This window comes from Tympanuchus pallidicinctus, unplaced genomic scaffold (genome assembly GCF_026119805.1).
Source record: "Tympanuchus pallidicinctus isolate F22 unplaced genomic scaffold, pur_lepc_1.0 scaffold188, whole genome shotgun sequence".
In the NCBI taxonomy this organism is placed as follows: Eukaryota; Metazoa; Chordata; class Aves; order Galliformes; family Phasianidae; genus Tympanuchus; species Tympanuchus pallidicinctus.
The window spans coordinates 77-25,000 of NW_026294708.1; the positions used below are offsets into that span (position 1 = coordinate 77).

General features: G+C 55.9%; 2 protein-coding genes across 2 annotated transcripts; both read right to left on the bottom strand.

The window, feature by feature from the left end:
- Positions 1-5,869: 5,869 nt before the first annotated feature.
- Positions 5,870-11,639, bottom strand: LOC128079459 (uncharacterized; the record flags this gene model as incomplete). Its single annotated transcript, XM_052680692.1, is given in 9 exon segments — positions 5,870-6,146; positions 6,148-6,532; positions 6,959-7,070; positions 7,584-7,708; positions 8,192-8,277; positions 9,470-9,726; positions 9,917-10,070; positions 10,493-10,554; positions 11,519-11,639. Coding segments are annotated over 9 exon segments (1,579 nt in total), but the record flags the coding sequence as incomplete, so codon positions are not given.
- Positions 11,640-21,740: 10,101 nt separating this feature from the next.
- Positions 21,741-22,745, bottom strand: LOC128079458 (olfactory receptor 14C36-like). Its single transcript, XM_052680691.1, has one exon. The coding sequence runs from the start codon at positions 22,698-22,700 to the stop codon at positions 21,741-21,743; it is 960 nt and encodes a 319-aa protein (XP_052536651.1). The 5' UTR covers positions 22,701-22,745.
- Between the last annotated feature and the right edge of the window lie 2,179 nt (positions 22,746-24,924).

Here is a 24,924-nt window from a genome sequence, read left to right on the forward strand (position 1 = left end):
TTTGGCCTTGATGTGAGGCTTGCTAGAGGGCTGCCCCCTTTTTGGCCTTGAAGTGAGGCTTGCTGTAGGGCTGCCCCCCTTTTGGCCTTGATGTGAGGCTTGCTGAAGGTCTGCCCCCTTTTTGGCCTTGATGTGAGGCTTCCTCAAGGGCTGCCCCCCTTTTGGCCTTGATGTGAGGCTTGCTGAAGGGCTGCCGCCATTTTGGCCTTGATGTGAGGCTTGCTGAAGGGCTGCCCCCCTTTTTGGCCTTGATGTGAGGCTTCCTCAAGGGCTGCCCCCCTTTTGGCCTTGATGTGAGTCTTGCTGAAGGGCTGCCCCCCTTTTGGCCTTGATGTGAGGCTTGCTGATGGTCTGCCCCCATTTTGGCCTCGATGTGAGGCATGCTGAAGGGCTGCCCCCCTTTTGGCCTTGATGTGAGGCTTGCTGAAGGGCTGCCCCCCTTTTGGCCTTGATGTGAGGCTTGCTGAGATGCTGCCGCCATTTTGGCCTTGATGTGAGGCTTGCTGAAGGGCTGCCGCCATTTTGGCCTTGATGTGAGGCTTGTTGAAGGGCTGCCCGTCTTTTGGCCTTGATGTGAGGCTTGCTGAAGGGCTGCCCCCTTTTTGGCCTTGATGTGAGGCTTGCTGAAGGGCTGCCCCTCTTTTCGCCTTGATGTGAGGCTTGCTGAAGTTCTGCCGCCATTTTGGCCTTGATGTGAGGCTTGCTGAGATGCTGCCGCCATTTTGGCCTTGATGTGAGGCTTGCTGAAGTTCTGCCGCCATTTTGGCCTTGATGTGAGGCTTCCTCAAGGCCTGCCCCCCTTTTGGCCTTGATGTGAGGCTTGCTGTAGGGCTGCCCCCATTTTGGCCTTGATGTGAGTCTTGCTGAAGGGCTGCCCCCCTTTTGACCTTGATGTGAGGCTTGCTGAAGGGCTGCCCCCCTTTTGGCCTTGATGTGAGGCTTGCTGAAGGGATGCCGCCATTTTGGCCTTTGTGTGAGGCTTGCTGAAGGGCTGCCCCACTTTTGGCCATGATGTGAGGCTTGCTGAAGCTCTGCTGCCATTTTGGCCTTGATGTGAGGCTTGCTGAAGGGCTGCCCCCCTTTTGGCCTTGATGTGAGGCTTGTTGAAGTGCTGCCCCCCTTTTGGCCTTGATGTGAGGCTTGCTGAGATGCTGCCGCCATTTTGGCCTTGATGTGAGGCTTCCTCAAGGCCTGCCCCCCTTTTGGCCTTGATGTGAGGCTTGCTGAAGGGCTGCCCCCCTTTTGGCCTTGATGTGAGGCTTGCTGAAGGGATGCCGCCATTTTGGCCTTTGTGTGAGGCTTGCTGAAGGGCTGCCCCTCTTTTGGCCATGATGTGAGTCTTGCTGAAGCTCTGCTGCCATTTTGGCCTTGATGTGAGGCTTGCTGAAGCTCTGCTGCCATTTTGGCCTTGATTTGAGGCTTGGTGATGGGCTGCCCCACTTTTGGCCATGATGTGAGGCTTGCTGAAGGGCTGCTGCCATTTTGGCCTTGATGTGAGGCTTGCTGAAGGGCTGCCCCCCTTTTGGCCTTGATGTGAGGCTTGCTGAAGGGCTGCTGCCCTTTTGGCCTTGATGTGAGTCTTGTTGAAGGGCTGCCGCCATTTTGGCCTTGATGTGAGGCTTCCTGAAGGGCTGCCCCCCTTTTGGCCTTGATGTGAGGCTTCCTCAAGGGCTGCCCCCCTTTTGGCCTTGGTCTGAGGCTTGCTGAAGGGCTGCCACCTTTTTGGCCTTGATGTGAGGCTTGCTGAAGGGCTGCTGCCCTTTTGGCCTTGATGTGAGGCTTGCTGAAGGGCTGCTGCCCTTTTGGCCTTGATGTGAGGCTTGTTGAAGGGCTGCCGCCATTTTGGCCTTGATGTGAGGCTTGCTGAAGGGCTGCCCCCCTTTTGGCCTTGATGTGAGGCTTGCTGAAGGGCTGCCCCCCTTTTGGCCTTGATGTGAGTCTTGCTGAAGGGCTGCCCCCCTTTTGGCCTTGATGTGAGGCTTGCTGAAGGGCTGCCCCCCTTTTGGCCTTGATGTGAGTCTTGCTGAAGGGCTGCCCCCCTTTTGGCCTTGATGTGAGGCTTGTTGAAGGGCTGCCGCCATTTTGGCCTTGATGTGAGGCTTGCTGAAGGGCTGCCCCCCTTTTGGCCTTGATGTGCGGCTTGCTGATGGGCTGCCCCCCTTTTGGCCTTGGTCTGAGGCTTGCTGAAGGGCTGCCCCCCTTTTGGCCTTGATGTGAGGCTTACTAAAGGGCTGCCCCCCTTTTTGGCCTTGATGTGAGGCTTGCTGAAGGGCTGCCCCCCTTTTGGCCTTGATGTGAGGCTTACTAAAGGGCTGCCCCCCTTTTGGCCTTGATGTGAGGCTTACTAAAGGGCTGCCCCCCTTTTGGCCTTGATGTGAGTCTTGCTGAAGGGCTGCCCCCCTTTTGGCCTTGATGTGAGGCTTGCTGTAGGGCTGCCGCCATTTTGGCCTTGATGTGAGGCTTGCTGAAGGGCTGCCCCCCTTTTGGCCTTGGTGTGTGGCTTTTTGCTGAAGGGCTGCCCCCCTTTTGGCCTGTATGTGAGGCTTGCTAAACTGTGCCCCATAGCGCCCTATAGAGACACACAGTGCCCCATAGTGCCCAGCAGAGACACACAGTGCCCCATAGCGCCCTGTGGAAACACACAGTGCCCCTTAGTGCTCTACAGAGACACACAGTGCTTCATAGTCCCCTTTAGACACACTGTGCCCCACAGCGCCCTATAGAGACCCACGGAGAGCAGCTCAAGACTGCTGGGACAGACGGGCTTTGGCTCTGCTGGTGCAAGAAGCAGTTTATTATTGTTACAGGGTTTTTATATCTTTCAGCTCCAGGAGGATACAATACTTCCATCAGATAACATTCGTGCAGCTGACAGCAATACGTCATTACTTAATCAGCTCTTTGTGGATTATGGTCAGTGCAGTGATCCAAAGGCGTTCTCTCCACAGAACACGTTCTGCTCTTGGTCACGGAACGAAGAAGCTGTAGCTTATGCTTGCCAGTTTCACATGGCAGTCCTTCCCTTTCAGCAGGGGCCTCATGTTCCCTGTTTGACCCTTTCAGGCCAGCCAGCTCTGTGTTGCTTCACCGTCTTCCTCACCTGAGCAAGGCCTTTGACATGGTCCCCCACCACATCCTCATCTCCAAGTGGGAGGGAGGTGCATTTGATGGGTGCACGACCCGATGGATGAGCGATTGGTTGAAAGGGCGCAGGCAGAGGGTGGTGGTCAATGGCTCTGTGTCCAGGTGGAGGCCGGTACCAAGGGGTGTCCCCCAAGGGTCTGTCTGGGGACCGGTGCTCGTTAACACCTTTGTTAACGACATCGATGAGGGAATTGAGTGCACCCTCAGCAAGTTTGCTGACGACACCAAGCTGAGTGGTGCGGTTGATAGGGTGGAAGGAAGGGATGCCATTCAGAGGGACCTCGACAGGCTGGAGGGCTGGGCTCGGGTGAACCTGATGAGGTTCAATGAGGTTTGCATTGGGGCCGGAAGAACCCCAGGCACCCGTACAGGCTGGGTGGAGTGGGCCTGGGGGTCCTGAGGGACGAGAGACTGAACATGAGCCAGCAGTGCGCTCTGGCAGCTCGAAAGGCAAATGGGATCCTGGGCTCCATCGGCAGAGGGGTGGTCAGCAGGGACAGGGAGGTGATCGTCCCTCTCTACTCGGCTCTTGTGAGGCCCCATCTGGAGTCCTGTGTCCAGGTGTGGAGCCCTCAGGACAAGAAAGACATTGAGATGTTGGAAAGGGTCCAGAGGAAGGCGACTGAGATGAGCAGGGGGCTGGAGCACCTCCGCTATGAGGACAGGCTGAGGGAGTTGGGCTCGTTCAGCCTGGAGAAGAGAAGCTGCGGGCTGAGCTCAGTGCAGCCTATCGATACCTGAAGGGAACCTACAGCCAGGAGGGGAGTCAACTCTTGCAAAGGGCTGACAGCAGCAGGACGAGGGGAAATGGATCCAAGTTGAAGGAGGGAAGATTTCAGTTGGATGTGAGGGGGAAGCTCTTCCCAAGGAGAGCGGTTAGGGCCTGGAACGGGCTGCCCAGGGAGGTTGTGGATGCCCCGTCCTTGGCCGTGTTCAAGGCCAGCTTGGACGGGGTCCTGGGCAACCTGATGTGACTGTGTGTGTTTGGTGGCCCTGCTGGGCAGGGGGTTGGAACTGCGTGATCCTTGAGCTCCCTTCAACCCGGCTGATTCTGTGATCTGTGATTCTGTGATTCTGTGATCAGGGCACTGTGTGTCTATAGGGCGCTATGGGGCACTGTGTGTCTCTATAGGGCGCTATGGGGCACTGAGTGTCTCTGTAGGGCACTATGGGTCACTGTGTGTCTCTATAGGGCTCTATGGGGCACTGTGTGTCTCTATAGGACACTTTAGGGCACTGTGTGTCTCTATAGGGTACTATGGGGCACTGTGTGTCTATAGGCCGTTGTGGGGGCACTGTGTGTCTCTATAGGGCACTATGGGGCACTGTGTGTCTCTATAGGGCTCTTTGGGGCACTGAGTGTCTCTGTAGGGCACTATGGGTCACTGTGTGTCTCTATAGGGCTCTATGGGGCACTGTGTGTCTCTATAGGACACTTTAGGGCACTGTGTGTCTCTATAGGGTACTATGGGGCACTGTGTGTCTATAGGCCGTTGTGGGGCACTGTGTGTCTCTATAGGGCAATATGGGGCACTGTGTGTCTCTGTAGGGCACTATGGGTCCCAACGTGTCTCTATGGCTCTCAATGTGCCTCTATGGGTCCCAAAGGGCCTCAATGTGTCTCTATGGTCCTCAGTGAGTCTCTATGGATCTCAACGTGTTTCTATGGGCCCCAACAGGTCTCTATGGGTCTCAATGTGTCTCTATGGATCCCAATGTGTCTCCATGGGTCTCAATGTGTCTCTATGGGCCCCAAAGTTTCTCTATGGGTCTCAGTGTGTCTCCATGGGTCCCAATGTGTGTCTATGGCTCTCAACGTGACTCTATGGGTCCCAACGTGTCTCTATGGGTCCCAACGTGTCTCCAATGGGTCCCAATGTGTCTCTCTGGGTCCCAATGTGTCTCTGTGGGTCCCAGCAGGAGCTCCTGACCTGCACAAGCAGGGGTAGAAGGAGCTCCGCGCCGTTTGGCCTCGCCGAGGGATTCGCAAGACCCAGCGCACAGCGTCTGAAGCAGAACCCTGAGCCCAAACTGCAAGAGGTTGCAAAGGCGACAGCGGGCACGGCTTGTGGTCAGCCCAAAAGGCCAAGAACTCAGCCTGGGGCAGAAGAGACGCCTGGGCACCAAGGGAAGCGTGGTGCGACGCTCTGATGCCCTCTCAGCGTTCTTTCTCCCTGCCCCGGCATCCAAAGAGGCGGCGTCAAAAGGCGCAAGGACTCCGTCACAGCCATCGTGGGGATGTTTCAAGGTAGGCCCCCGGTAAGGCTTTATTGATGGTTCTGCCCCTCTCCATTGCACTCGACATCTCCTCGCTTGGCCTGGAGAAGGGAAGGCTGCGCGGTGCCCTCGTGGCAGCCTTCCGTACGTCAAGGGAGCCTACGAATAGGAGGGGAGTCGGCTGTGATGGTGCGGCCGACGTCAGGCCAAGCGGACGTGGTGTGCAGTTGAAGATGGGATGTCAGGTTGGGTTGTTGTTTGCAGAGAGAGCGGGGAGATGCTCTCTGGGAACCGGATGCCCGCAGAGGTTGTTGGACGCCCCGTCCCTGGAGGTGTTGGAGGCCAGGTTGGACGGGGCCCTGGGCAGCCTGCTGTCGTATGAGATGCCGCGCAGGTGGGATTCCGGCGTCCGTTTGGCAGCCTCCAGTCGACGTCTGTCTGTCTGGGCAGCCCATGCCCGCATCAGCACGGCTGGGCTGAGCCCTTCTGCAGGTGTTGGGAGGCCGACGCTTGGCACTCAGCTCTGCAGGAAGATCTTCTGGCAGCTGGCGTCTGCCCCAAGGCGGCCCGATGCGGCGAGGCCTCGGCCGTGTGCACGTTGGGCAGCACGCCGTGCCCAGGGCCTTTTTCTGCCCCCTGTTCTTCCTGCAGGGCGGGCTTTGGTCTCGGCAGGCCAACGGCTTGGGAGACTGCGTTTCTTCTTGCCTGGGTGGCAGCGATGCGGATGTGCTGGGGGCAGACTGCTCAGGCAGGCTGGCCTCAGCACGAGGTCTCGCTGCCGCCGTCCTGCTGAGGTTCTTGCTGCGCAGCCCTCTTCTGAGCCCTCATCCTCATGACTTGGATGGAGTCGCGTGCCACCAGTGGGAACCTGGGATGTCTGCCTGGAGGCTGCGAGGACAGGCTGGACTCAGCTCTGGACGAAGATCTTGGGAACGCTGGCGTCTGCCCAAAGGTGACCCGACGGGGTGAGGCCTCGGCTGCCTGCAATGTGGGCAGCACGCCGTGCCCACGGACGTTTTCTGCCCCCAGTTGTGCCTCAGAGAAGCTCACGTGTTTCGCCCGCGGTGCTGGGCCCAGCTCTCGTTGGCTTGGAGCTTCTGCGTCCCCCTGCAGCTGGCAGGGCAGCGGCTGCTTTGGGGCCTCAGGCACCTGGCGGATGGCTGGCAGCAGTCTGCAAGGACAGAGCAGGAGGGGTCCGCGTGAGGGGCCGGTGGCTTCGGGGCTGCAAGCCTGAGCCGGGAGCCTGGGCTGCGTCGCGGTCGGTTCGGGTGAAGGGGAAATGGTTGCAAAGGGCACGAGGTTGGGACGTAAGGAAGGAGCCTGTGGACAGCAGGGTGGCGAGGCAGCGGAGCATCTTGCCCGGAGAGCCGGTGGCTGCCTGGACGGGCATTGGAGGTGGGGCTGGAGCAGGGCTGTGCCCAAACTCCCTGCCCGCAGCCTGCTCACCGGCTGCCCCTGAGACGCGCAGAGCGGCAGCCCTGTGAGCTGGGGGTCCCCGTGGCAGCACTGTTGGGCGGCCACAAACAGGGACCCTTTGGGATTAGGGAATGGGCTTCGGTCGGGTCGCCCCCGTGCGCACGGCAGCCCGCAGCCTCACCTGGACGTCGAGCTCCTCTGGAGCAGCAAGCTCCTGATCCTTCTGAAGTGTCCTCCGTCAATGCTGGAAGTGCTCAAGCGTTTGATGATGGTGGGACGGCCAGCAAACCTCACTGCAACGGGGAAGGCAGAGGAGATTCAGCGTCAGCCCTTTGGCTCGCTCCCCAGGGGCGCTCAGGCCCCTTCCCACAGCAGCCCAGAGGGCCGCTCCGCTCCCCCCGCTGCTCCCATCCGCGCCGCCCTCCCTGACGGCAGCCCTGGCCCCGCTCCTCCTCTCTGCAGCTCAGCTCTGTGCTGGGAGCGCATTCGTGGCGTTGGCTTTGGGAAAGAGGAGCTGGGTGGCGACGGTGAGGCGGCGGGGGGATTTTGGGGGGACCGCGTCCTTCCTTCCGTCGGGGGAGGGCAGGGCCTAAGATCCGCACGTCCTCCTGCCATCGCCAGGGATGGGGGCACGTCACAGCCGGCGCCTTGGCTTTGGGCAGGCCAGCAGTTCCTCATGGGAAGGGGCCGTGCTGAGCTGGCGTGAAGCTTTGACGCCAGTCAGAGCCCTGGGCTGGTGCTCAGCAGGGGATTTCCTACCTCCGGTTGGCCGCCCGTGCCCTGGAGAGGAGCTGAAGCTGCTTTACCTGTCTTGCCCTGGTCCAGAGGTGGCAAAGCGGCTTCTTTCTTTGCCGTCTCCCGACCACAGAGGCTTCCCGAGGACTTGCGGCGTATTGCGGGCGGTGGTTTGGGCACAAACTCCATTTGAAAGCTGCACGAGAGGAGAAGGCAGCGAGCGGTGTGACGCAGCCAGCACTGCTTGCTGCTCTCTGGCCGTCTGCTGCCAGGCACGTCTTCGTGCCGCATGAAGCACGCTCCTGGGCAAAGGCTTGAGCAGGGGCAGTCGGTTCGGGTGGAAGGGAAACCGGTTTCCAAGGGCAGGAGATGGAGGTTGGATGTGAGGAAGAGGTTTGGGACAGGAGGGTGGCGAGGCACCGGAGCATCTTGCCCGGAGAGCTGGTGGTGCCTGGACGGGCATTGGAGGTGGGGCTGGAGCAGGCTCAGAGCGACCTCCTGTGGGGGTCGGTGTCCCTGTTCCCCGCAGGGCAGTGGGACGAGGTGCTCTTTCAGGGCTCCTTGCAGCTCCAATCCTGCTGTGGTTCTGTGACACACGGGCAGCACAGACACGGACACACGGAACAAGCGCTGCGCAACGAGAGCTGAGCAGCCGCGCCGCAGCCACCAACAGACTCACGTGGGAAAGACGACGAGGCAGCCGGAGAGCAGCAGGGAAGCCAGCGGTGCCCCGCGGGACACCACCATGTCCAGCAGCCAGGGGGCCTGGGGGGACAGAAGGGGAGGCTGTGGGAGTCTGTGGCTCTCTATGGGTCTCTATGAGGCTCTATGGGTCTCTATGGGTCTCTATGGGGCTCAACGTGTCTCTATGGGTCTCAGCGTGTCTCTATGGGTCCCAACGTGTCTATGTGGGTCTCAACGTGTCTCTATGTGTCCCAATGGTTCTCTATTGCTCTCATTATGTCTCTATGGGTCCCATTGTGTCTCAGTTTGTCTCTATGGTACTCAAGATGTCTCTATGGGTCCCAACGTGTCTCTATGGTCACAATGTGTCTCTATGGTCACAATGTGTCTCTGTGGCTCTCAATGTGTCTCTATGGGTTCCAACCTGTCTCTATGGTCCCAATGTGTCTCTATGGGTCCCAATGGGTCTCCATGGGTCCCAATGGGTCTCTATGGGTCCCAACGTGTCTCTATGGGTCTCAGCATGTCTCTATGGGTCCCAGTGTGTCTCAATGTGTCTCTATGGGTCCCAACGTGTCTCTGTGGATCTCATGATGTCTCTATGGGTCCCATTGTGTCTCAGTTTGTCTCTATGGTACTCAAGGTGTCTCTATGGGTCTCAACGTGTCTCTATGGGTCCCAATGTGCCTCTATGAGTCCCAGTGGGCCTCAATGTATCCTTATGGGGTTCAATGTGTCTCTATGGGTCCCAATCTGTCTCTAAGGGTCCCAATGTGTCTTACTGGGTCTCAACATGTCTCTATGGATCTCAAAGTGTCTCTATGGGTCCCAATGTGTCTCTATGGGTCCCAATGTGTCTCTATGGGCCTCAATTTGTCTCTATGGGTCCCAATGTGCCTTAATGGGTGTCAGCGTGTCACTATGGGTACCAGCATGTCTCTATGGGTCCCAATGTGCCTCGATGAGTCCCAGTGGGCCTCAATGTGTCTCTATGGGGCTCAATGTGTCTCTATGTGTCCCAATCTGTCTCTAAGGGTCCCAATGTGTCTTACTGGGTCTCAACATGTCTCTATGGATCTCAAAGTGTCTCTATGGGTCCCAATGTGTCTCTATGGGTCCCAGTGTGTCTCTATGGGTCCCAACGTGTCTCTATGGGTCTCAACGTGTCTCCACGTGTCTCTATGGGCCCGAGCAGCCGGCCGCGTTCTGATGTGTGCTTGGGCACGGCGAGGGTCACGGCAGTGCCAGGGCCACAGAGGAACCTACAGCTCACCTTGGAAGCAGCTCTTCTGAATGTCTCTTTTCCGGACAGCTGCTCGAGGAAGTCGAAGTAGTATTTCATGTGGAAGGTCAAGCCGTCAACCAGGAGCACGCCGATGTCTTTCAGGACCACGGCGACCTTCTCCCCGTTCTGCAGGCAGCCGGAGAGCAGGGACACGGTGCTCTGGATGCCGGTCCTGAGGGTCTTCCAGCTCAGAGAGGTGCCTGCGGCCGCCTTGCTGTATCTCAGAGGGTCCACCTTCCTGTGCCCTGCAAAATGCGAGAGACGGAGGTGACGATAGGGTTGATTTTCCAGCCGTGCTTCCCTAGAAGGGCTTGCGGTGGACGTCAGCCTGAGCGGCCCCAGGTTTGGACAGGGGAAGGTTTGCTGTTGAGAATGGAGCGGTGGCCCCGTTTGCCCTGTCCGTGATGGCAGCAGGAGTGGAATCCCCCCTCCTACCTGACAGGGAGTCCCTGCGGGCCTTGAGGTGGTGGGCGACCATCAGGTTTGTAGCCAGGGTGAACACGGGCCACTGCAGGGTCACGGTGCCGTTCTCAGTCCAGATGTCTTTGGAGACGGTGTCAAAGGTGCCAAAGGTGGGGATCCAGACCCCCTGCGAGTGGAAGAGAAAGGAAGGGCGCAAGGGTTACGGGACGGCCGGAGGAAGAGCCGGCGGGGCTCCGACGTGGGGACGCAGCTCGGGAGCCTCTGCCGCCGTTCAGAGGCACGAGCCAGGCATCAGGAATGGCTTTGGGAAGGGGCTGCACGGTCCTCTCCTTGCCCTCGCCCTCCCGGATGCAGCCCAGCAGGCTGCAGGGCAGAAGGAGCCCCATGGCATCCAGAGGCTCCCAGAGACCGGGATCAGCCCTGAGATCCGACAGGGCCCAGCACAAGCGACCGCGCATTTGCAGGAAGGCCGTGGGATGCCCAGGAGAGAAACGTGGGGGCAGCTTCCTGCTTTGTGCACAGGGGAAGAGGCTGAGGGAGTCCAGGCCGAGCTGGACGGCGAGAGGAGGAACCCGACGGCCAACACACCTTGTGCACCAGCAGCTGCTCCCGGATGTAGGCGGCCACCGCATCCCAGACGGCGACTCGCTCTGGAGGGCAAAGGAAAAGCAGGTTACAATCTGCATCAGCTCACACTGCATCAGCTCACTCTGCATCAGCTCTCACTACATCAGCTCACACTGCATCAGCTCTCAATGCATCAGCTCTCACTGCATCAGCTCACACTGCATCAGCTCACACTGCATCAGCTCACACTGCATCAGCTCTCACTGCATCAGCTCACTCTGCATCAGCTCACTCTGCATCAGCTCTCACTGCATCAGCTCACACTGCATCAGCTCACACTGCATCAGCTCACACTGCATCAGCTCTCACTGCATCAGCTCTCACTGCATCAGCTCTCACTGCATCAGCTCTCACTGCATCAGCTCACACTGCATCAGCTCTCACTGCATCAGCTCACACTGCATCAGCTCACACTGCATCAGCTCTCACTGCATCAGCTCTCACTGCATCAGCTCACTCTGCATCAGCTCTCACTGCATCAGCTCACACTGCATCAGCTCACACTGCATCAGCTCTCACTGCATCAGCTCTCACTGCATCAGCTCACTCTGCATCAGCTCACACTGCATCAGCTCTCACTGCATCAGCTCACACTGCATCAGCTCTCACTGCATCAGCTCTCACTGCATCAGCTCACACTGCATCAGCTCTCACTGCATCAGCTCACACTGCATCAGCTCTCACTGCATCAGCTCTCACTGCATCAGCTCACACTGCATCAGCTCACTCTGCATCAGCTCTCACTGCATCAGCTCACACTGCATCAGCTCTCACTGCATCAGCTCACTCTGCATCAGCTCACACTGCATCAGCTCTCACTGCATCAGCTCACACTGCATCAGCTCACACTGCATCAGCTCATGCTTTGCATCTGTCGCTCCCCAGCACTGCTATGGCCGCCAGGCGGGAGCAAGGCAGCGGATGCAAAGCGTCTCCTCTGTGCCAGGTGCCTCTGTGCCGGCCGTGGATCCACTTGGTGTCCATTACCTTTGGTCTCGGTGTCTATGAGCCTGGAGGTGCGTCCCGCTGCGGGGCCGACCTCGCTCCTCCTGCTCCGCGTCGCGCCGGCGGCTCGCTCCATGTTGGCGCCAGCCATGCCGAAGCTCATCCTTCAGATGCGTCTGCTCTCTACCAGATGCTCCTTCAGGATGTGGGACCCACCGCCGCGTTCCGCCTTTTATACCCCTCCCGGGTGCCCGTGTCACAAACGGCGCCGCGGCGACACCATGATGACACGGCCGCTGCCATTGTGACACCGCTGCTGCCCTGCCTGGGGGCGCTGGGCCCTGTTTCCTCCCCTTTCCTTGGCTCTCAATGCCATATTGTGCTGCCCCTGTTTCCTTTCCTTGGCTCTCAATGCCATATTGTGCTGCCCCTGTTTCCTTTCCTTGGCTCTCAATGCCATATTGTGCTGCCCCTGTTTCCTCCTTTCCTTGGCTCTCAATGCCATATTGTGCTGCCCCTGTTTCCTTTCCTTGGCTCTCAATGCCATATTGTGCTGCCCCTGTTTCCTCCCCTTTCCTTGGCTCTCAATGCCATATTGTGCTGCCCCTGTTTCCTTTCCTTGGCTCTCAATGCCCTATCACTCGTTTTCCTTTAGCAGCTGCTGCCTGTGCTGATCTTCACGCAGGCCATACGCAAACAAGCGCTGTTGCACAGTGCTCTGCCCGTACCCTTGATGACCCGCTGTCAGGAAGTCGCTCAGTTCTGCCCGCATTCCTTGTCACCACGCTCAATAAATGACCCGGCATCCATCCTCTGTGTCCATGCTGTGACTCCATGGCTCCCGCCACCCTTTGCTTTGCTTGGGGCTCCCAGAGATTCGCTTTCCTGCCGGCCTTCCGAGCGGGATGAGCCGTTTCACACGGACGCTGCAGGCAGGCGCAGCTGAAGGAAGGCAAGGGGAACGCAGAGGGGACATGGGCTGAGCTGAGAAGCGGGACGATGGGTTGGGCGGCATCGGCTTTGGGAACAGAAGGTGGAAGCCAGGATGGGAGGGGGTGGAAGCTCACCAAGCCCAGCAGCCCTGCAGAGCCGGTTCCCTGCAGCAGGTTGCCAGCTCTCGCTTGTGTCTGTATGTGGACAGGCTGAGGGCTGGGCAGCGAGAAACAGGAGGAGGTTCGACAACAGCCAGTGGACCTGAGCCAGGGCTGGATGGGTCTCTGTGGGTCCCAGTGGGTCTCTATGGGTCCCAGTGAATCTCTATGGGTCCCAGTGGGTCTCTATGGGTCCCAGGGGGTCTCTCTGGGTCCCAATGGGTCTCTATGGGTCTCAAAGTGTCTCTATGGGTCCCAATGGGTCTCTATGGGTCTCAGTGTGTCTCTATGGGTCCCAATGGGTCCCATTATGTCTCTATGGGTCCCAACGTGTCTCTATGGCTCCCAAAGGACCCCAATGTGTCTCTGTGGGTCCCCACATGACTCTATGGGTCCCAGTGGGTCCCAATGGGTCTCAGCGTGTCTCTATGGGTCTCAATGTGTCTCCATGGGACCCAAATGAGTCTCAATGAGTCTCTCTGGGTCCCAATGGGAACCAATGAGTCTCAGTGTGTCTCTATGGGTCCCAATGTGTCTCTATGGGTCTCAATGGGTCTCTATGGGTCCCAATGGGTCTCAACGTGTCCCTGGGTCCCAAAGTGTCCCGATGGGTCCCAATGAGTCTCAGTGTGTCTCTATGGCACTCAAGGTGTCTCTATGGCTCTCAAGGTGTCTCTATGGGTCCCAATGGGTCTCAATGTTTCTCTATGAGTCCCAATGTGTCTCTATGGCTCTCAACGTGTCTCCAAGGGCCCATCAGCCAGCTCATGCGCCACTCAAGGGCTGCCGCCATTTTGCCCTTGATGTGAACCTTGCTGAAGGGCTGCCCCCCTTTTGGCCTTGATGTGAGGCTTGCTGAAGGGCTGCCCCCCTTTTGGCCTTGATGTGAGGCTTGCTGAAGGTCTGCCCCCCTTTTGGCCTTGATGTGAGGCTTCCTCAAGGGCTGCCCCCCTTTTGGCCTTGATGTGAGGCTTCCTCAAGGGCTGCCCCCCTTTTCGCCTTGATGTGAGGCTTGCTGAAGGTCTGCTGCCCTTTTGGCCTTGATGTGAGGCTTGCTGAAGGGCTGCTGCCCTTTTGGCCTTGATGTGAGGCTTGCTGAAGGGCTGCCGCCATTTTGGCCTTGATGTGAGGCTTGCTGAAGGTCTGCCGCCATTTTGGCCTTGATGTGAGGCTTGCTGAAGGGCTGCCCCCCTTTTGGCCTTGATGTGAGGCTTGCTGAAGGGCTGCCCCCCTTTTGGCCTTGATGTGAGGCTTCCTCAAGGGCTGCCCCTCTTTTGGCCTTGATGTGAGGCTTCCTCAAGGGCTGCCCCCCTTTTGGCCTTGATGTGAGGCTTCCTCAAGGGCTGCCCCCCTTTTGGCCTTGATGTGAGTCTTGCTGAAATGCTGCCCCCCTTTTGGCCTTGATGTGAGGCTTGCTGAAGGGCTGCTGCCCTTTTGGCCTTGATGTGAGGCTTTCTGTAGTGCTGCCCCCCTTTTGGCCATGATGTGAGGCTTGCTGAAGGGCTGCCGCCATTTTGGCCTTGATGTGAGGCTTGCTGAAGGGCCGCCATTTTGGCCTTGATGTGAGGCTTACTGAAGGGCTGCCCCCATTTTGGCCTTGATGTGAGTCTTGCTGTAGTGCTGCCCCCCTTTTGGCCTTGATGTGAGGCTTGCTGAAGGGCTGCCCCCCTTTTGGCCTTGATGTGAGGCTTGCTGAAGGTCTGCCGCCATTTTGGCCTCGATGTGATGCTTCCTCAAGGGCTGCCCCCCTTTTGGCCTTGATGTGAGGCTTCCTCAAGGGCTGCCCCTCTTTTGGCCTTGATGTGAGGCTTGCTGAAGGGCTGCCCCCATTTTGGCCTTGATGTGAGGCTTGTTGAAGGGCTGCCCCCATTTTGGCCTTGATGTGAGGCTTGCTGAAGGGCTGCCCCCCTTTTGGCCTTGATGTGAGGCTTGTTGAAGGGCTGCCTCCCTTTTGGCCTTGATGTGAGGCTTGCTGTAGGGCTGCCCCTCTTTTGGCCTTGATGTGAGGCTTCCTCAAGGGCTGCCCCTCTTTTGGCCTTGATGTGAGGCTTCCTCAAGGGCTGCCCCCCTTTTGGCCTTGATGTGAGGCTTCCTCAATGGCTGCCCCCCTTTTGGCCTTGATGTGAGGCTTGCTGAAGGGCTGCCCCCCTTTTGGCCTTGATGTGAGGCTTGCTGAAGGGCTGCTGCCCTTTTGGCCTTGATGTGAGGCTTGCTGAAGGGCTGCCGCCATTTTGGCCTTGATGTGAGGCTTGCTGAAGGGCTGCCCCCATTTTGGCCTTGATGTGAGTCTTGCTGTAGTGCTGCCCCCCTTTTGGCCTTGATGTGAGGCTTGCTGAAGGGCTGCCCCCATTTTGGCCTTGATGTGAGGCTTGCTGAAGGGCTGCCCCCCTTTTGGCCTTGGTGTGAGGCTTTTTGCTGACGGGCTGCCCCCCTTTTGGCCTTTATGTAAGGCTTGCTAAACAGTGCCCTACAGCGTCCTATAGAGACACACAGTGCCCCATAGCGCCCTATGGAAACACACAGTGCCCCTTAGTGCTCTACAGAGACACACAGTGCTTCATAGTCCCCTATAGACACAGTGTGCCCCACAGCGCCCTATAGAGACCCACGGAGAGCAGCTCAAGACTCCTGGGACAGACGGGCCTTGTATGCAATACATCATTCCTTAAGCAGCTCTTTGTGGATGATGGTCAGTGCAGTGATCCAAAGGCGTTCTCTCCACAGAACACGTTCTGCTCTTGGTCACGGAACGAAGAAGCTGTAGCTTATGCTTGCCAGTTTCACATGGCAGTCCTTCCCTTTCAGCAGGGGCCGCGTGTTCCCTGTTTGACCCTTTCAGGCCAGCCAGCTCTGTGTTGCTTCACCGTCTTCCTCACCTGAGCAAGGCCTTTGACATGGTCCCCCACCACATCCTCATCTCCAAGTGGGAGGGAGGTGCATTTGATGGGTGCACGACCCGATGGATGAGCGATTGGTTGCAAGGCCGCAGGCAGAGGGTGGTGGTCAATGGCTCTGTGTCCAGGTGGAGGCCGGTACCAAGGGGTGTCTGTCCCCCAAGGGTCTGTCTGGGGACCGGTGCTCGTTAACACCTTTGTTAACGACATCGGTGAGGGAATTGAGTGCACCCTCAGCAAGTTTGCTGACGACACCAAGCTGAGTGGTGCGGTTGATAGGGTGGAAGGAAGGGATGCCATTCAGAGGGACCTCGACAGGCTGGAGGGCTGGGCTCGGGTGAACCTGATGAGGTTCAATGAGGTTTGCATTGGGGCCGGAAGAACCCCAGGCACCCGTAGAGGCTGGGAGGAGTGGGCCTGGGGGTCCTGAGGGACGAGAGACCGAACACGAGGCAGCAGTGCGCTCTGGCAGCTCAAAAGGCAAATGGGATCCTGGGCTCCATCGGCAGAGGGGTGGTCAGCAGGGACAGGGAGGTGATCGTCCCTCTCTACTCGGCTCTTGTGAGGCCCCATCTGGAGTCCTGTGTCCAGGTGTGGAGCCCTCAGGACAAGAAAGACATTGAGATGTTGGAAAGGGTCCAGAGGAGGGCGACTGAGATGAGCAGGGGGCTGGAGCACCTCCCCTATGAGGACAGGCTGAGGGAGTTGGGCTCGTTCAGCCTGGAGAAGAGAAGCTGCGGGCTGAGCTCAGTGCAGCCTATCGATAGCTGAAGGGAACCTACAGCCAGGAGGGGAGGCAACTCTTGCAAAGGGCTGACAACAGCAGGACGAGGGGAAATGGATCCAAGTTGAAGGAGGGAAGATTGAGGTTGGATGTTAGGGGGAAGTTCTTCCCAAGGAGAGCGGTTAGGGCCTGGAACGGGCTGCCCAGGGAGGTTGTGGATGCCCCGTCCTTGGCCGTGTTCAAGGCCAGCTTGGACGGGGTCCTGGGCAACCTGATGTGACTGTGTGTGTTTGGTGGCCCTGCTGGGCAGGGGGTTGGGACTGCGTGATCCTTGAGGTCCCTTCCAACCCGGGTGATTCTGTGATTCTGTGATATAAGCTCACAAGATCTGGGGGGCAGCATTCGATTTCCTTCTTCATCTTCCAAGGCAATGAAAAGCACCAGGCATAAGAATTGATGAAAAAAGGCCGGCAGATCAAGAATGACTTCATATGAGAGACAGCGCTCATCTTTTTACCAGAGTATTTCACTTTAAAACTCAAGGAAATTCATTTGAATCTGGCCTCCAGATTCATTAAAGAATTGGGAAAAAAAATCAGTGTTAGCTATCTTTCCAAGCTGCATATTAACAATACAACTCGGAATTTGGCATGCAGAAAAATCGACTCTCACGTCATACTGCCACTCAGTTATTCAGGCACTGCTGTAATGACAGCACAGAATTATCCGTGGTAAGATAAAACAGTTTACCTCCATTCAGCCTTTCAAAGCACACTGTGCAGCATGGGAAAATCCATAGTTAAGGGGAAAACCCCAGATTTAAGGGGAAAAACAGGGATTTCTGGGACAAAACCCCAGATTTCAGGTGAAAAACCCCACATTGAAGGAAAAAAACAGGGATTTCTGGCAGAAAAGGCCCTATTTAAGGAGAAAATCAGGAATTTCGAGCAGAAAAAGCTGCATTTAAGGGGAAAAACCCCAGATTTAAGAGGAAAAAACAGGGATTTTTAGCAGAAAAAGCCATTTTTAATGGGAAAACCAGGGATTTCTTGGAAAATAAGCGATATTTAAGAATGACTTCAAGGGTCTGGGGAGGGCACTGGATGGTGCGGGAGTGCAGCTGGTCTTCCCTTCTATCCCAAGGACACTGAGAGGATCAAAAAACCCTCATCAATAAATGGCTTAGAGGCTGGTGCAGGCACAAGAACTTTGGTTGTTTTGACCATGGGGCAATTTACTCAGCTCCTGGCATGACGGCTGCAGGTGGAGCTCACCTGTCTGCAAGGATCCCAGCCCAGGAGCTGGCGAGCCTCACTGAAAGGTCTTTAAATTAGGAAAGAAGGGGGAAGGGGACAAAATGAGGGCTGCGGGTAGTTGGAGGTTCAAAAGTGAACTTGATGGGTGATGAGGGTGGAGTTGGAAGGGATGGAGTGTGGCAGGGGAAGGCTGCCTCCCTGCAGTGTCTGTGCACTAATGCGCGCAGTATGGGAAATGAACAGGAAGAGCTGGAGATCTGTGCGGCCACATGGCTGTGATCTCATTGTATCACAGAGACGTGGTGGGACAGCTGGCAGGGCTGGAATGTTGTCGTGGAGGGCTGTGTGCTTTTTAGGAGAGATCGGCCAGCGAGGAGGGGTGGTGGAGTTGCTCTTTATGTGAGAGAGCAGCTAGGATGTATTGAACTGCACCTGGGGAGAGCGGGGTAGCAGTGGAGAGCTTGTGGGTGAGAATCAAGGGGCTGGTATGGCTGACACTGCTGTGGCTGTGCTGCAGGGCCTGATCAGGAGGAGGAGGTTGATGAGGCCTTCCACAAACAGTTGGAAGCAGCGTCACGATCCCAGGCGCTGGTGCTTATGGGGGACTTCAATTATGCAGATATTGGCTGGAAAAGCAACGTGGCCAGGCACGCGCGGTCCAGACGGTTCCTGCAATGTGTTGAAGACAACTTCCTGATGCAGGTGGTTGAGGAATCGACGAGGAGAGGGGCACTGCTGGACCTTATTGTCACTAATAGAGAAGGGCTTGTCAGGGAAGTAAAGGTCGGGGGCAGCTTGGGTTGTAGTGACCACGAGATGGTGGAGTTCAAGGTCCTGAGTGGAAGAAGCAAAGCAAAAAGTAGGATTGCTATCCTGGACTTCAGGAGAGCCAACTTGATCTCTTCCGGGGCCTACTTGGAGCTATGCTGTGGGCTGGGGTGTTGGAAGGCAAGGGGGCCTGTGAGAGCTGGTCGGCATTGAAGCAGCTCTTCTTCCAAGCTCAGGATCGGTGCGTCCCTGTGAGGAAGAAATCAGGAAAGGGTGGCAGGAGACCTGTGTGGATGAGCAAGGAGCTCGTGCACAAACTCAAAGGAAAGAAGAAGGCCCATGAAATGTGGAAAAAGGGTCTGAGCACTTGGGAAGAACACAGGAATGTTGTCAGGGCCTGCAGGGATGCGACAAGGAAGGCTAAAGCCTGCCTGGAATTGAATCTGGCAAAGGGGATAAAGAATAATAAAAAAGGCTTTTTTAAGTATGTTAACAGTAAAAGGAAGAGTAGGGAGAATGTGGCTCCCCTGCTAAGTGACGGGGGTGTTCTGATAACGGGGGATGCTGAGAAGGCAGAGATACTGAATGCCTTCTTTGCTTCTGTCTTCAGTGAAAAAGCTCCCCCTTGGGAATCTGAGACCCTGGAGGTGAGTGAGAGGATCTGAGGAATGGAAGACCTCCCTTCAATCAGGTAAGAGGTGGTCTGAGAGCGCCTAGGCAGCACCAATGTTCACCAATCCATGGGAGCCGATGGGATGCATCCATGGGAGCTGAGGGAGCTGGCAGAGGTGATTGCTGAGCCGCTTTCTGTCATCTTTGAGAGGTCTTGGAGAATGGGGGAGGTGCCTGAAGACAGGAGGAGAGCCAATGTCATTGCGGTCTGCAAAAAGGGCAAGAAGGGAGATCCAGGCAATTATAGGCCAGTCAGCCTCACCTCTGCCCCTGGAAAGGTGATGGAACAGCTGTGCTGGATGTCATCTCCTGACAATGGAAGAAAAGGAGGTGATCAGGAGCAGTCAGCACGGGTTCACCAGGGGGAGGTCGTGTTTGACCAGCCTGGTGGCCTTCTATGATGTTGTCTCTGGCTGGGTGGATGGGGGCAGAGCAGTGGATGTAGTCTACCTTGATTTCAGCAAGGCTTTTGATGCTGTCCCCCACGACATCCTTATAACAAAGCTGAGGAAGTGTGGGATGGATGAGTGGACAGTGAGGTGTGCTGCGAACTGGCTGACTGGCAGAGCACAGAGGGTCGTTGTTGGTGGTGCAGAGTCCGGTTGGAGGCCTGTAAGCAGCGCTGTTCCTCAGGGGTCTGTGCTGGGTCCGGTCTTGTTCAACATCTTCATCAGTGACCTTGATGAGGGGATGGTGGCCACCCTCAGCAAGTTTGTGATGACACGAAGTTGGGAGGATTGGCTGAAGGCCGTGCTGCCATTCAGCGAGAGCTGGACAGGCTGGAGAGCTGAGCAGTAGAAAACGGATGAGGTTTAACAAAAGCAAGTGTAGAGTCTTGCATCTGGGGAGGAATAATTGCATGCACCAGTACAGGTTGGGGGATGAGCTGCTGGAGGGGAGCCCTGCGGAGAGGGACCTGGGTGTCCTGGTGGATGACAGGTTGCCATGAGCCAGCAGTGTGCCCTTGTGGCCAAAAAGGCCAATGGCATCCTGGGGTGCATTAAAAAGAGCGTGGCCAGCAGGTCGAGGGAGGTGATCCTCCCCCTCTGCTCTGCCCTGCTGAGGCCTCATCTGCAGCACTGCGTCCAGTTCTGGGCTCCCCAGTACAAAACAGACAGGGATCTCTTGGAAAGAGTCCAGCGGAGGGCCACAAAGATGGTGAAGGGCCTGGAGCATCTCTGCTATGAGGAAAGGCTGAGTGAACTGGGTCTGTTCAGCCTTGAGAAAAGGAGACTGAGAGGGGACCTGATCCAGATCTATCAGTATCTGAGGTGTGGGGGGCAGAATGGCGAGGCCAGACTGTTTTCAGTGGTGAGTGGAGACAGGACAAGGGGAAACGGCTGGAAACTGCAGCATAGGAAGTTGTGCACAAATGTGCGAAGGAACTTCTGTACAGTGAGGTGAGGAGCACTGGAACAGGCTGCAGGGAGGTGGGGGAGTCTCCTGCTCTGGAGATGTTCCAGACCTGCCTGGATGCCGACCTGTGCGACCTGCTGTAGGAACTGCTTTGGCAGGGGGTTGGACTCGATGAGCTCTGAGGTCCCTTCCAACCCCTACAATTCTGTGATTCTGTGATTCTGTGACGTACCCCTATGGGAACGTGGGAATGTGGTGATGGTGTGCGGTCAGGCTTTCTTTTCAGATTGCATCAGATGAAATCACTTCTAATGCAGCAGTGCTGGTTGGCATCTGGACATGAATGCCAAAAATATGTGGGTCAAAAATAGAATTTCTAGGGATCGTTTTTTCCTACCAATTCTCATCCTACTCACCATGACTAAGGAGTGCTTGCTGAAGTCTGAACAGCTGTAAGACCTGAGAGGAAAAGGGATTCACTGCTGCTTAGTGAAGGATAAGGGGAGCTCAGCACAACTTTCTCTCTAAATTGGAGAGGTGTGGATTGAAGGCTGGACTTTTTGATGGATTAGGAACTGGCTGGTCAGGTGCAGCCAAAGGTTGTGGTCAATGGTTCTGTGTCAGGGTGGAGACCGATCACAAGCGGCATCCCTCAAGGCTCAGTCTTGCCATGGATGCTCTTCAACGTCTTCATCAACAATGCAGATGATGGCATCGAGTGCATCCTCAGCAAGTTTAAAAGTGACACCAAGCTGAGCGGTGCAGTCGATCCATTGGAGGGAAGGGAAGCCATCCAGAGGGACCTGGGCGGGCTGCAGAAGTGGGCCCATGTGAACCTAATGAGGTTAAAAAAGGCTGAGTGCAAGGTGCTGCATTTTATCTGGGACAATGCAAGGTGTTTACACAGACTGGGCAAAGAACCACTTGAGAGCAGCCCTGCGGAGAAAGACTTGGGGGTCCTGGTGGATGAGAAGCTGGACATGAGGCAGCAGCGTGCGCCTGCAGCCCAGAAGGCCAGCTGTGTTCTGGGCTGCATTAAGAAAGGGAGCCAGCAGGGACAGGGAGGTGATCGTCCCCTTCTACTCTGCTCTTGTGGGGCCCCATCTGCAGCTCTGCGTCCAGGCCTGGGCCCACAGCACAGGAAGGACATGGAGCTCTTGGGGCAAGTCCAGAGGAGGGCCAGGTCCAGAGGAGGGCCACTAACATGATCGGGGGCTGGAGCAGCTCTGCTATGAAGAAAGGCTGAGGGAACTGGGCTTGTTTAGCTTGGGGAAGAGAAGGCTGCAGGGAGACCTCGTTGTGGCCTTTCAGTACTTGAAGGGAGCTTATAAAGAGGAGGGGGGACAGCTGTTTATGATGGTGGATAGTGATAGAACAAGGTGGGATGGTTTTAATCTGAGACTGGGGAGGTTTAGGTTAGATATTAAAAGTAACTTTTTCACTGAGAGGGTGATGACCCGATATTCTATGATAACATAGTCATGTTGAGGAAAAGACTGTGAATCATTTGTTCAGGCAGATGAGAAGACGATCCCTGCTGAAATTTGTCCATGACATTTTCCTCACTGCATCCTTGAGCTCCTGGTTCCGCATGCTGTAGATGAGGGGGTTTAATGATGGAGGCACCACCGAGTACAGAAATGAAACCAGCAGGTCCAAGGATGGGGAGGAGAAAGATGGGGGCTTCATGTAGGCCAAAAAGTCAGTGCTGACAAAGAGGAAGACCACAGTGAGGTGAGGGAGGCACGTGGAGAAGGCTTTGTGTCGTCCCTGCTCAGAGGGCATCCTCAGCACGGCCCTGAAAATCTGCACATAGGACACAACAATGAATATAAAACATCCAAGTATGGCAACAACAATAACTTCAATAAATACAGTTTCCCTGAGGTAGTCTGATTCAGAGCAGGAGAGCTGGAGGATGTGGGGGATTTCACAGCAGAACTGATCCACAGCATTGCCTCGGCACAGTGGCTGAGAAAATGTACTGATAGTGTGCAGCAGAGCATGGAGAAGCCCAGTGCCCCAGGCAGCTGCTGCCATGGTGGCACAAGCTCTGCTGTCCATCAAGGTCCCGTAGTGCAGGGGCTTGCAGATGGCAACGTAGCGGTCATAGGACATGATGGTGAGGATGCAATACTCTGCTGACATCAGAAAGACAAACAGAAAGGTCTGGGCAACACATCCAGCGTAGGAGATGTGCCTGGTGTCCCAGAGGGCATCGGCCATGGCTTTGGGGAGAGCGGTGGAGATGCAGCCCAGGTCGAGGAGGGCGAGGTTGAGCAGGAAGAAGTACATGGGGGTGTGCAGGCGGTGGTGGCAGGCTACGGCTGTGCTGATGAGGCCGTTGCCCAGGAGGGCAGCCAGGTAGATGCCCAGCAAGAGCCAGAAGTGCAGGAGCTGCAGCTGCCGCGTGTCTGCCAGCGCCAGGAGGAGGAACTGGCTGATGGAGCTGCTGTTGGGCATCTGCAGTTCCTGGGCATGGAGTCCTGTGCAGAGTGCAGGAGATAATGAGGAGTCAAGAGCTTTTTCAGAGACACTGCACCCCTATACTATAACAGTGTTTCTTTCTCTTAGGACAGGGTTCATTTAACTCCATAACTTGAATTTACACGAGCTTCACCATCCCTTGAGAAGTGGAAGATGAAGGAGCTCTTGCTTTCCTCTCAGTGCCTAATCATATCCCAGCCTCCTGGATACTTTCTTCCTATGACATATTTCCATTCATGTATCTTTCGTCTGTCTGCACTCAGAGTGCCCATTCCTACCTCTGTGCACTTGAATTTCTACTAGAGAAAGCTGCCTGTTTGCTGGACAAGTGCATTATTCATGTCTGCAGAGAAGCATGGAAATTTCAGCTGGTGCAATCCTTTGGGAGAAGAGGGGCTGAAAGCACATGAGGAGTTTGTGCGTGTAACTGCAGGCTGAGAAACGTACAGTTCAGGACTCTTATAGCTGCGTTCATATTTCACATCTCCTTTCAGATCTCTGCCTCCAACTCATTCTCCTTCCCTAAGGACAGGTATGGGAAAATCCCTGCCTTGTCTCTCCTCTTGCAAAGTGCCCTTGGAGACACTCTGGCAGCGCTGAAGCTGTGATCCCCATGCCCCCAGCAGCAGAAGGCTCCTGCCCTGCCCTGCCCTGCCCTGCCCTGCCCTGCCGAGGGGCTCCTTCCCCCCACACATCTCCCCGCAGCGCCCTGGGCAGCTCCCCAGGCAGGCTGAGCACCGAGCCTGGCAGGCGGCAGAGTCACAGCCTGCAGTGAGACTGACCTTGTCAGAGGCTGCCAGCGATGCTCCTCCAGTGAGCTCACAGCCTGCTCACACCATACACATCCTACAAGCTCTCTCTCCTTGCTCTGCTCTCCTCCTGTCACCTGCAGGCTGTGCTGTGCACAAGAGCTGCTCCTGGGCACAGCCGTCTCTCTGCAGCACTGCCCACTTTTATGAGCTCCCTGTGTCCCAGCAGCCCGGCCCAGCTCTCCAGCAGAAGATGGCATTTTCTCTTCCTCACTGCTCTCCCTGGGGATGTCCTCAGGTCTCTGCATTGGCAGCTCCTGATAGACAACAGGGTCATCTCTGCACAACGTACTTTGAAGTCAGATGAATTCATCACCAGTGCACAGACTGATTCCTGCAGCATTGTTTGTCCTAGCAGACTGTGTGTGCCGAGCAAAGCTGCAAACGCCCCATCTGGTGCCATGGTTTGACCATCCTTGTTCTTGGCACTCCACATCGTAACATCATGTAAAGCACAGGGAATTAAGGAGTCAATACTGCAGGTCTGTGGACGGACAACTTTCTGGATCCCTGGCTCTCAGCAGAGAAGAACTGCAGACCCAGAGGACTCTGAGTTCAGAGGGGAAGATCAGCCATGGCAGGAAGTCCCAGGATCTCTCCCTTGCTCGCTGCCCTGCAGTGCGTGGCTTCGCTCCCCAGCCGTGCGCCTGCAGTTCAAAGCAAGGCTTTTGCTTTCAGACGCTCGCTCTCTCATTTTATATCATTTATTACCCTAAATTTCAATTTCAGTTTATAATATTGCGTTATCTTGCATTCCCATATCATGTTTAGTAAAATTGCATTTCCTCCTAAGATCCTTGCTGCTGATTTATTCTTGTTGTTGTTATTATTATCGTTCATATTATCATTCATATCTTTATTTTTGGCCAGAAGGACTGCAGGCCTGCTGTCCTCTGTCACGGGCACAGATAGTTCTAGATGGCTCCGAGACAAGGCAGCACACTCAGTAATAGAAAACAAGCCATGTTTAAGGGGAAAAACAGGGATTTCTAGGAAAATAAGCGATATTTAAGAGGAAAAACAGGGATTTCTGGCAGAAAGAGCCATATTGAAAGGGAAAGACCACAGATTTAATGGGAAAAATCCATTCTTAGCAGAAAAAGCCAGATTTAAGGGGAAATGCCCCATATTTAAAGGGTAAAAGAAGGATTTCTAGCAGAAAAAGCCATATTTAAGGGGAAAAACAGGGATTTCTATGAAAAAAAAACCAATTTCAGGTGAAAAATCCCCTATTTAAGGGGAAAATAGGGATTTCTGGCAGAAAAAAAGCCAGATTTAAGTGGAAAAACAGGGATTTCTGTGAGAAAACCCCAGGTTGAAGGGGAGAAATAAGGATTTCTAGCAGAAAAAGGCATATTTCTGGGAAAAAACCCAGATTTAAGGGGAAAACC

What these genes read in the sequence shown, in the direction of transcription:
- LOC128079458 (XM_052680691.1), bottom strand. Translation starts at nt 22,700, where the DNA reads ATGCCCAACAGCAGCTCCATCAGCCAGTTCCTCCTCCTGGCGCTGGCA.